The 12,458-nt window shown below is 42.7% G+C and overlaps 1 protein-coding gene across 2 annotated transcripts in view; it reads right to left on the bottom strand.

The window, feature by feature from the left end:
* LOC311123077 (RNA polymerase II subunit A C-terminal domain phosphatase-like) overlaps nucleotides 1–12,458 on the bottom strand; it is a 111,544-nt gene that overhangs the window by 69,164 nt on the left and 29,922 nt on the right. For both annotated transcript variants that reach the window (XM_084158137.1, XM_084158138.1), the window contains 3 exons: nucleotides 7,520–7,661; nucleotides 7,169–7,393; nucleotides 1,130–1,292 (listed from right to left, as the gene is read on the bottom strand). In XM_084158137.1, coding sequence (XP_084014263.1) covers nucleotides 1,130–1,292; nucleotides 7,169–7,393; nucleotides 7,520–7,661 — 530 coding nt within the window. The remainder of the gene's footprint in view (nucleotides 1–1,129; nucleotides 1,293–7,168; nucleotides 7,394–7,519; nucleotides 7,662–12,458) is intronic.

Below are 12,458 nucleotides of genomic sequence, written 5' to 3'. Positions count from 1 at the left end.
TCGCTCTCCAAACCCCTAAAAATCCACATGTCCACAAAATGACTAGAGAGGGGACAGAATACAGTTCAAAACAGCTCTATATATACAAATTATTTCTGTCTGTGTGTGTGTCTCAGTGCGTGTCTGGGTAAATAATAAGCATGGCTGAAAGCGAGACAGCTCAACCTCAAACAGACGTAGAGGCATCACTCAGACTCCATTTAACCAGCCCTGTCAATTAGAGCGTGTTGTGTGACGAGGAACTTCTCTTAGCAGCCAGACAGATGTAGGAGGAAAAAGAGTTGGGCTCCCTGGGGAATGAATTCAAACTATGTGGTGCCATCATCCTCATTAACAATGCAAAGAGCACAGTCATACAACACGTAAGACCAGTGAGTGAGAGAGCAGAGAACATAATCATCAACACTGAGTGGCGGAGGTAGAGGAACTTGACTTAGAAGAATACTTTTATTGTCCATTGTCATTTTCTGAACAAGCAGAGAACTGACAGCTTTTCCAGTCAGGCATACTCTTGACAGCCCTACTGAGACAAATAGAGGCTGCTGGAGAGGACCCAGGAGTCTGTCCCCTGACACATTAGCAGCCCTCAGACGTCATTAATCACCATTAAACAACATTAAACACCATTATCTAGCCTGGAGGCTGAAGGTGCACAGCCTGCACACAGTGGATGTGCTAGGAAAAATAGCACTATAACCACTTTGTGTTTGTGCGTGTGTGTTTGTTTGAACGCGTGTGTGTGTAATGATTATATTCTCAGAATACTTTCCTTGAAGAGAGAGATGGAACATCAAAGGATGTACTGATGTTTTTATGTCTGAGTGTAGTTCTGTCTAGTTCTGTGTGTGTGTGTGTGTGTGTAGTTCTGTCTGTGTACGGCAGATATTAGGAGCTCAAAATAGCACATGACGCAGAGAGTCCACCGTACTGCTCTAACCCTGCCAGGAGAGTGTATAGTATCTGTATTCACACAGAGTCCATGTGAGACACATATAAAGGTATTGTGTTTGTGACATAATGCATTTTCCATGGTCCTTCCAACCAGATCAGTTAGTATTTCTTTCAGTATGCATAAATATTTTTAAAATGTTTAGTAGCTAAAATGTATGTATGTGTGTGTGTTCCTCACCTCCTTGTCCATGCTGTCCAGGTCTTCTTTACAGAATGTGTAGAGGGGGTTGGTCTCTGACATGCTGGGCTGGCGTTCCCTCCGGCGGCAGGAGGGTCCAGGCTGCTCCTCGTCTCGACTGGAGGGACCCGCCGTCTCCCCCTGCTGGTCCTTCTGACCCCCCCTGGTCACACCACAACAAACAACCATCAGCCAGACACAAACATATTCAACTATTACCTATTTAGCCATAAACTCATTGTGACTCACCATGAGAAAACCGGTGCCTTGTTATCACCGATGGTGTGAAAGAGGAAGAGAAACTGCCTTTGTGTGTCTTATCGTTACATTCAGCCTCCAAAACAGCTATACTTTTCCATTATGTTCTTAACTTTCAGTAGAGGCTCAGGCTTACAGCCCATCAGCCTTATGTGCTAGCAGGAGTACACAGCTAATATACAACCCTACTAGACATACACTACCGTTCAAAAGTTTGCGGTCACTTAGAAATGTCCTTGTTTTCCATGAAAACATACATTAAATGAGTTTGAATAGGAAATATAGAAAAATGCATTGGAAATGTAGTCATTGACAAGGTTAGAAATAATGATTTTTTTATTAAAATAATAATTGTGTCCTTCAAACTTTGCTTTCGTCAAAGAATCCTCCATTTGCAGCAATTACAGCCTTGCAGACCTTTGGCATTCTAGTTGTCAATTTGTTGAGGTAATCTGAAGAGATTTCACCCCATGCTTCCTGAAGCACCTCCCACAAGTTGGATTGGCTTGATGGGCACTTCTTACGGTCAAGCTGCTCCCACAGCAGCTCAATAGGGTTGAGATCCGGTGACTGTGCTGGCCACTCCATTATAGACAGAATCCCAGCTGACTGCTTCTTCCCTAAATAGTTATTGCATAGTTTGGAGCTGTGCTTTGGGTCATTGTCCTGTTATAGTAGGAAATTGGCTCCAATCAAGCGCCATCCACAGGGTATGGCATGGCGTTGCAAAATGGAGTGAAAGCCTTCCTTCTTCAAAATCCCTTTTACCCTGTACAAATCTCCCACTTTACCACCACCAAAGCACCCCAGACCATCACATTGCCTCCACCATGCTTGACAGTTGGCATCAAGCACTCCTCCAGCATCTTTTCATTTGATCTGCGTCTCACAAATGTTGTTCTTTGTGATCCGAACACCTCAATTCGTCTGTCCATAACACTTTTTTCCAATCTTCCTCTGTCCAGTGTCTGTGTTCTTTTGCCCATCTTAATCTTTTCTTTTTATTGGCCAGTCTGAGATAAGGCTTTTTCATTGCAACTCTGCCTAGAAGGTCAGCATCCCGGAGTCGCCTCTTCACTGTTGACGTTGAGACTGGTGTTTTGCATGTACTGTTTAATGAAGCTGCCAGTTGAGGACCTGTGAGGCGTCGGTTTCTCAAACTAGACACTAATGTATTTGTCCTCTTGCTCAGTTGTGCACCGGGGCCTCCCACTCCTCGTTCTATTCTGGTTAGAGACAGTTTGCGCTGTTCTGTGAAGGGAGTAGTACACAGCGTTGTACGAGATCCTCAGTTTCTTGGCAATTTCTCACATGGAATAGCCTTAATTTCTCAGAACAAGAATAGACTGACGAGTTTCAGAAGAAAGCTATTTGTTTCTGGACATTTTGAGCCTGTAATCGAACCCACAATTGCTGATGCTCCAGATACTCAACTAGTCTCAAGAAGGCCCGTTTTATTGCTTCTTTAATCAGCACAACAGTTTTCAGCTGTGCTAACATAACTGCAAAAGGGTTTTCTAATGATCAATTAGCATTTTAAAATGATAAACTTGAATTAGCAAACACAACGTGCCATTGGAATACAGGATTGATGGTTGCTGATAATGGGCCTCTGTACACCTATGTAGATATTCCATTAAAAATCAGCCGTTTCCAGCTACAATAGCCATTTACAACGTTAACAATGTCTACACTGTATTTCTGATCAATTTGATGTTATTTTAATGGACAAAAAATGTGCTTTTCTTTCAAAAACAAGGACATTTCTAAGTGACCCCAAACTTTTGAACGGTAGTGTATATAAAAGTCCTGTTAAAAAGGTAGGTGAAATGTGGTTGGCCACAAACACATTATTGAGGCTGGAGCGGACAGTAATCTCCAAGTTTGTGTGTGTGTGTGTTTTCAAAGATATGGTGTTACGTATTAAACTGTCCGTTTTTAATCTAGGACAACGTCGACCCGTAGCAGGACGCATCTGTGATGTGTACCACAGAGTGTAGAGGGAGAACAAGTAGGGAAGGAGGGAAAGAGGAGGAGGGTTGAGGGAGAGGAGGAGGAGGGAGGGAGGGAAGACGGGAGGAGGGGTGCAACTTCCGGGCCTTTAAACGCTGTGAAAATTAGACATTTCCCAGTGGTTTGCAGACCAGAGAGAGATCGACTGGGATAGTAGGAAATTACAGATATATTCCCTTCATTTAAAGCCAAACAGGATACATAACACGTTCTAAATGAGGTCTACTCAAAATACTTATAATATTGCCCTTCATTGACGAATCTGATTAGTCTATTTTAAGCAAACTCCTCCTGTCCAGTCACATTGTGAAGGATGTTTGTACAACACTTCTCCCAATAATAATAATAATAATAATAATAATAATAATAATAATAATAATAAGCCATTTAGCAGACGCTTTTATCCAAAGCGACTTACAGTCATATGTGCATACATTTTTACGTATGGGTGGTCGCGGGGATCGAACCCACTACCCTGGCATTACAAGCGCCATGCTGTACCAATTGAGTTACAGAGGACCACATGACTGGTATTTGCTACTGTTTAGCATTTTACAGATGAAGGAGAACCCAGAAGCGTCCTTGGATACGCTACAAGGAGCTCCTAAGGAGTGAGGCTTAGAAAGCATGTTTGGCAGAATGTTTAGGCTATAGGATATCTGAGGACGGCCAATATGAGGCTGTGTGTGTGGAGCCAAGGTGAGGCTAGGAAAATAATTAGAGCCCGACTGATATAAAATCGGTTCACCGATATTAAATTGGCCGATATTGGCCTTTTACCGATATAATGGTATCGGCCAATAATTCCACCGATAACCGATATTCAATAAATAGGATGCAAAAAGAGAATCTCATGCTGATCTGAACACGTGCGGCCATTCTCACGATGTGTCATTATTGTCACAATGTATGACATCAACATTTGAAGCATAGTTATTGGCAATTGCTCTTTTAGATGGCAATTTATGAGAATTTAGTGTTGAAAAACAAAACTTTTTCAAATCCCCAAAGTAAATCGGCAGATATATCGGTACGTTAGTCCCCCGTAAAATTCGGAATCGTTATCGGATACAAAAAAATATAGGTTGGGCTCTAAAAATAATATCTGTTTGGGATAGGGTAGACAGCCCTGAGGTTGGCACGTCTCACTACTGTCATGTTAGATCTGGTTAGAGGACCTTGTTGAGAACAGGGGTGTAGCTAGCTGAGGATAAATAGGCGAGACTGGCTGGTCCCACTGAGTGGTGATGTAGAGAGGAACATTTAGTTCAGAAACCAAGAAAGTATTGAGCGATTAAGAGGGGAACGACACTCCACATCACCCAGTATGCACTGCAGGCGGCAGCACTTCCTCCTGGCAGTCTCTAATTGGGCGCTGAGCTTCTTTGATGATTTCACTCTAATTTGGGTTTTATGTAACAAAAATTCAGCATTGTGCCTCACTGTGTGTGTGTGTATGTGTGTGACTAAAACTCTGCCTCCCTGTGACTCAGCATGCATAATACAGCACCATGCTCTGCTGCGAAGTTTCATTATGATGTTATTAACATGACATATCTGTCTCAAAGCAGAAAGTTAAGGAGACACCGGGAGAGACCGTCTGGTAAACAGATGCCAGCCAATTTAGAGATGAAAACTTTTCACAACATTTGAAGCCAGCTCAAAGGAAAACATTTGACCATCAACACCAAGCCTAGGATGTTAACTATTTTGTACCTGCCAATTGAGGTGACAGAGAAGCTTTTGGTGACTCACATAGGAGGGACAGAGGGTTTTCTAAAGTGAGACAGATTGAATCTTGACAAACTATGGGTAAAGAAGCTACCTACACTACTGAAAACAGAAATACATGCAAATACCGCAAGTAATACACAACCTTTACGTTGGACTGGGAAGTAAAAATCTGTTATTACAACTAAAACTTATTGTAGCTGCTCGCTGACTTATGAGCAGTTTCCCCTCACATTCATCATAACCCCAGTGTTTTATTTCTCCGCCAAAACAGACCATTCCAGCATTAACATGTGAATTTATCTTCACCTCTAGCTGTAGAACATAATGAACAGGCAGAAACTCCAGCAGGAATCGTCTAATCATTTAATTCCAGGAGAACAATCCCAAAGCTGCCAACGCCCACCTGACTATACGACGCTCAGATTTGTATTTAGAGCCTGAGATTCATGTATAGATGGATTTTAGGAGAAAATCCCATTTGGCAATAGAAGGAAAAGAGCACACACAGCATACAGGCTGTGGGCCTCTCAGACCAGGGCTGTATATATATATATTGAGAGAATGCCAAGAGTGTGCAAAGCTGTCATCAAGGCAAAGGGTAGCTACTTTGAAGAATCTAAAATCTAAAATATATTTTGATTTGTTCAACACTTTTTTGGTTACTACATGATTCCGTATGTGTTATTTCATAGTTTTGATGTCTTCACTATTATTCTACAATGTAGGAAATTGTAAAAAAATTAAAGACAAACCATTGAATAAGTAAGTGTGTCCAAACTTTTGACTGGTAGGCACTTCTCCCTCTAACAGAAAATATATTCTCACTTTCGACACAACTCTAAATTAATGCTCAGAGATGGCTGGTTTGGTCGGTCGGGGAGCCGCCGTGCAGCATAAACACCTGCTGCTCGGCTCCTAGACAGACAGGTGGTTCCCGGCCTCCTAATAGAAATATGATTAACAGGCCAGACATTGTTCTCTACGTTACAGCTGTAAGCGCTGCCAGAGTTGTCGTTGCCAGAGTTGTCGTTTTGAGTGTTACAGCTTCTGAACGCTGACAGAGTTTTCAGAGCTCGTCTGTCTACAGGGCCCGGCGTCTACTAAATGTAAGGCAATACATTTACATTTTAGTCATTTAGCACAGGGTTTCCCAAACTTGGTCCTGGGGCCCACCCTGGATGCACTTATTTTGGTTTGTGCCCTAGCACTAAACAGCTGATTAAAATAATCAAAGCTTGATGATGAGTTGGTTATTTGAATCAGATGTGTAGTGCTAGGGCAATAACCAAAACGTGCACCCAGGGGGGGTCCCAGGACTGAGTTTGTGAAACCTTGATTTAGCAGATGCTCTTATCCAGAGCGACTTACAGGAGCAATTAGGGCAGGGTTTCCCAAACTCGGTCCTCGGGACCCCAAGGGGTGCACGTTTTGGTTTTTGCCCTAACACTACAAAGCTGATTCAAATAACCAACTCATCATCAAGCTTTGATTATTTTAAATCAGCTGTTCAGTGCTAGAGTAAAACCAAAACGTGCACCCCTTGGGGTCCGGAGGACAGAGTTTGGGAAACGCTGAACTAGGGTTAAGTGCTTTGCTCAAGGTCATAGACAGATTTTTCACCTATTCGGAACGGTGATTCAAACCAGCGACCTTTCGGTTACTGGCCCAACGCTCTTAAATGCTAGGCTACCTGCCGTCCTATAGCAGCCATTAGAGCAAAGAGACAGACAGACAGGTCAGACACAAGCTGCGTTCCAGAACGTTGTAACTGGTACGAGACCCGGTGTCCTTGCTCATCTAGCCATGACGGGGGCAAGAAGACTTACTAGGTACTTAGAATCACTGAAAAGCCAACCATCGATCCCAAATATCAATACATCTGATGGAGCACCACAGAAAAAGAGGACAGATCTGAACACGCATGTCATCCATCATCATCTGTGATCACCATGGCTGATGTGTGCACTTTGTTAAAAAGTCAAAAAGTACACACCACGCACAGTTGTGAACACAGTTGAATTGCCAGGTCAGTACCTGAGCGAGGTCTGGTCGCAGTGGGCAGCAGACATGGAGGCCTGGAGGTAAGATGGTGGTCTGGAGGGCTGAGGCCCGCGGCGAATCAGCTTCCCTGTGACCGGGTCGTACGTCCGCACCTCAGGGGCAGCTGGAGAGGGGCGGTGGTGGTGGAGGGGAGCGGGGGGGAACAGGGGGTTCTGGAAGGTCCCTTGGAGGTCAGGGAACGCGGCTGGGCTGTTGCTCCTAAAGACAGAAAGACAAACACCATCAGATAAATGTGCGAGTGTGTGTACTGTTGTGACTTTGTGTGTGTGTGTGTGTGTGTGTGAGACTTTGTGTGTGTGTGTGTGTGTGTGTGTGTCTGTATACCGTTGGGTTTTGGTGTAGTCCTCCTTCAGTGGATACAGTGATTCCTCCACCCTCTCCCAGCGCTCCAGACATCCCCACAGCCAGTCAGGATTCACCACATGTAGATGTTTACAGCCTTGGGCCTGACGCACCTTCTCGGTACCTGAGAGAGAGAGACGAGGAGAGAGAGAGGGTCAATCAACCAATCAGTCAATCAAGAAGAGAAAACAGGATACTGTCTGTTGCTAGATACCAAACTTAAAGTGTATGGTAAGGCATTTGTGAAAATTCTGTAGCAATATAGAGAGGGAAAGCGGGCGTGTGTTTGAACAATTAATAGACCCTGCAGTAAATAAAACCTAATAAAAACATAGGTTTTGTCCAGGACCGGAGTCAAAGCAGACCGTTGCGCCATAGCCAATCAGAGCACTACAGTAGGCTTATATGCAAATAAACCATTTGCCACATGGGCCGGACATGATTAACTTTGAACTGGACTGTGTGTTTACAAGCAGTAGCAACAGCGCGACTTTAGATCATTACAAACGTATTCACCAAGAGCCACAAAACACACCCAAATGGATTTCTGCAAATATGTAAATACCACAGGAGTCCTCTTACATTTGGGAACTTCACAGTCCTATTGATGAAACAACCATGAAAAGGTAGGCTCTCTCTCCCTCAGTTGCCTATGCACATCAACAACAACAAGATCAACAACTAATGCTAGCCAGAGCGAGATGAGCTAAAATCTAACGAGGGAACATTAGCTAAACCCTCTCAAACTTGTTCAGCTTGCTTGCCAATGCATGCTTGTCCCAACCCACGTTCTGACAACTGAATGGGAACTTACCTGCCCGCCCATTTGATCGATGCAAAATACATTTGATTGACAACTAAGAGAGAGTTCAAGTTCAGCATAGCTAACTAGCTAGCAAAGCGATTCACATTTCTGGCTAGCTAACCAAATGCCACCCAAAAACGATATGAGGGGAAAAAGTTAGTCACTCACTCACTCTTCCATTTACGTCATTTAGCAGACACTCTTATCCAGAGCGACTTACAAATTGGTGCATTCACCTTATAGCCAGTGGGCTAACCACTTTACAAATACAATATATTTTTTTTTGGGGTGGGGTAAGGGGGGGGGGGGGGGGGTTAGAAGGATTACTTTATCCTATCCCAGGTGTTCCTTAAAGAGGTGGCATGACATAGCTAGCTAGCAAAAGTTACGCTCTGTGTTTTTAACTTGCTAAATAAAAAGCTACATAAATAGATATGCTAGCCCAGGGGTGTCAAACTCATTCAGCGCACGGGCCATATTGAAAAAACTAAACTAATTTGCGGGCCAGACATAGCTTATTTGATTTTACAAAAAGAACTTGCAACTGCGACCCAAACTGGGCATTGTTTTATTAGAAAATATATGGTTTTATAACATCCACTTAAGTACATAGGATGCTGTATATAGCATTTGAACATATTAAAACAAAAAGAGATAAACAATATTTGTCCAGCCTTTGCTGCTATGCTTGCAGATGTGCATAACAAAAACGTAGTTATAGGTTGTTGTAACATGTTTTTTGCACTGCATGGATCACCTGTGCAATTGAATGCAGCATTGCTGGATGGTGCACTCAAAATGTATTGTAGTTGAGTAGCCTGCTGCTCAAATGTTGCTGTAATAGACCTACATATTTCTCCTTTGAATGGTGTTTTGCTGCAGGTTTTGGTTTTTGGTTATTCATTGTCAAGCTTTAAAAACCGAAGCCAGACTGCAACATGTTAGTAGCCTAGCTAGGACTGTGGCACGGGTCTGTACACTTTCCCTCCGCTGCGTACTGTAAACAGGACACACGAAAGCAGCGCAATTGAAGTTGAATTCACCAATGCGAGCCCATCAGGCTGTAATGTTGACTCATTGTGTCCTATTCGGCCCGCGGGCCTTGGGTTTGACGCATGAGCTAGACTACTAGCCACGTTATGACTGACTTGTGATCATTGGCCTTGCTAGTTTGATTGTATTGACATTCCCAGCCTTAGTTACAGTCGTCCACTTTTGTTCAAAATATTGAGTCATTGAAACTGAAACGGTGCATCCCGAATGGGTGGAGGCAGCAAACAATGTACCAGGCCAGCTGTGATTTACAACCTGAAAGCAATATTTTTGGTACTACCAAGAAATGTATTGGTGAATTACATTAATCATGCATTGAACTGCATTCATTTATTCTGCCAACAATGCCTTACTGCACAGGTCATGGAATTTTGAGTAATGTATAACCTATTTTTAAACCCTCTTAGAAAGTTGGTTTCGAAGCATAAACTGGGAATTTAATATTTTTGACTAATATGATTCTGTTTGTTTCATATCTGCAAAGTAGTTACAATGCTGTCAGTTCCACTTTAACAACCAAGCTGCATAAACAGAGGAGCAAACTGAAAAGAGAAATATACAGCAACTCTCGGATGCAAATGGAAGTCGATTTTATTGTTAAAACCAACACTTTCGGGGTGTAACCTCAACCATACATTCAAAGCCAATTAACAATTGTCCTGAAGAATTTCATTTTTCACCAATCCATTAGGTTCCACTGACAACCAGTTTCTGTTTTATTGGCATTAAGTCAGTTCAGACGGATTATTGTTGTCTGACACACAGAGACAGAGACCTGCATCTCAGCGCAGCACTGTACATCATCAGAGCACCGTACCTAATTAACACAAGGTTAGCCCATCCCACAACAGCAAATACTGACTCTGCTCTGCACATCGAATGCCTTTTATTTTTTGCCATATATTCTCCCCAAATTGATTAGGTGTGTCAAACTAATACTGACTGTGTAGCTAGCTATAAGCCAGTAATCCAGAACAACAAGAGGTCAGCCTTGAGACTGCATAGCAAGAGCGGCCAGACAGCCAAATCCTCTGAATATGATCTGACTGCCAATGCTGAGATTTGAGATTGCTGAACAAAATAAATTATAAAAAGGAAGCTAAAACAATTAGCCCATGGGCCAGACCCCACAATTTGGGTGACGATTTTCTTGAAGGTCTTTGTCCCTTGAGTTGGAAAATGTGTGATAGCAGTGCAGCAATGGCAGCTCTCTCTGTTATCACCCTCTTTCATCCCTCCATGTTTCCATAGGGATTTTACCATATGACAAACAATGTCAGTATACAGCAAGTTATTGCTCATGTATACCCTTTAATCATATATCATTGGAAAGCTTAGATTTACAGTATCCATCAGACACAATTACAGAATGTTGAGGTCAACAGAACTTTGACTTCTTTACATATCAGAATATAAATTGCTTTAAAATGGAAACCCTGATACATTTTAAACTTTGACAAATGTAACTAGGCCACTCGTGAACATTCAGTGTCGTCTTGGTAAGCAACCCCAGTGTAGATTTGGCCTTGTGTTTTAGGTTATTGTCCTGCTGAAAAGGTGAATGTCTCCCAGTGTCTACTGGAAAGCAGATTGAACCAGGTTTTCCTCTAGGATTTCCCCAAACATAACGCTGTTGTATTGAGGACAAAAAGTTAATTTCTTTGCCACATTTTTTTGCAGTATTACTTGTGCCTTGTTGCAAACAGGATGCATGTTTGGAATATTTTTTTTCTGTACAGGTTTCCTTCTTTTCACTTTGTCATTTAGGTTAGTATTGTGGAGTAACTACATTGTTGTTAATCCATCCTCAGTTCTCATATCACAACCATTAAAAACTTTGTAACGGCTTTAAAATCACCATTGGCTTTCATGGTGAAATCTCCGAGCAGTTTCCTTCCTCTCCGGTAACTTATTATGCGATTTGTTAAGCACACTTTTACTCCTGAACTTTAGGCTTGCCATAACAAAGGGGTTAAATAATTACTGACTCAAGACATTTCAGCTTTTCATTTTAAAAACATAATTCCACTTTGACATTATGGGGTATTGTGTGAAGATCAGTGACACAAAATCATAATTGTAGCCATTGTAAATTCAACAAAATGTAGAAAAGTAAAGGGGTGTGAATACTTTCTGAAGGCACTAAATGAGCAATAACTTGTTGTATACTGACATTGTTTGTCATATGGGAAAATCCCTATGGGAAAAGTTAATGGGATGGAGGAATGAAAGAAAGAGTGAAAACAGAGAAAAGTACCATTGCTACACTGCTATTACACATCATCCAACTCTAGCGACATAGACCTTCAAGAAAATCACTATGAGACATTGTCACCCAGAGTGAGCCCGAGCCCATGGACTACATGGAAATCAGAAGAGGTCAACCATTCTCAAAATTACAGCAGAATCTCTCCCTTCTTTTTTATTTAAATCACTACAAAATAAACCATTTCCCATAGGCCTGGCAGTGCTTTTCTAGTCATGCGGTGCATGCTCTCAGCTGCCTGCTCCAGAGCACCCTTCCCTGCCTCCCTACCCAGTCTGCCTCCCTGCCCGTCTGCTCTGTGTGTCTCCCTGCCCTGTCTGGATTGTTGTGTTTCATGGCATGGTGGTCTTGACCAGTGTCTTAAGATGCAATTAAATAACCAATCACCTAATCAATAAGCTATATCAATCCCAGTACAATGAATGGCACTTGTACCGAAAGCCCACACAATGACTGTGTCACTCAGGCCCTTGTACCGACAGCCCACACAGTGGCATCTTCTTAACATTTCCTCTTCACATGAAGTGGGCCCCTGTATGCTGCTGTGCCCTACGTGCTCTCTCTTCTTCTCCCTCCTCCTCTCTGTGGTTGATTTTGTCCAGTTCTGACGTACAGAGCTTGTTGAGCCTCCAGATACAGTTGATTGCAAAGTGCAGCTGACGGCAATGCTGCCTGCCACTTCCTGTGCTTGATGATGTCTGAGGGCACGTTGGATTGGATGAGGAACAACATTATCATGCTGGGCTATTATTCCTTTAGAGACATGACATCCGCCTGTCAGTCAGCCAGCCAGCCAC

This window comes from Coregonus lavaretus (genome assembly GCF_964263955.1).
Source record: "Coregonus lavaretus genome assembly, chromosome: 3".
Lineage (NCBI taxonomy): Eukaryota > Metazoa > Chordata > Actinopteri > Salmoniformes > Salmonidae > Coregonus > Coregonus lavaretus.
This window is presented reverse-complemented; position numbering and strand designations above follow the sequence as displayed.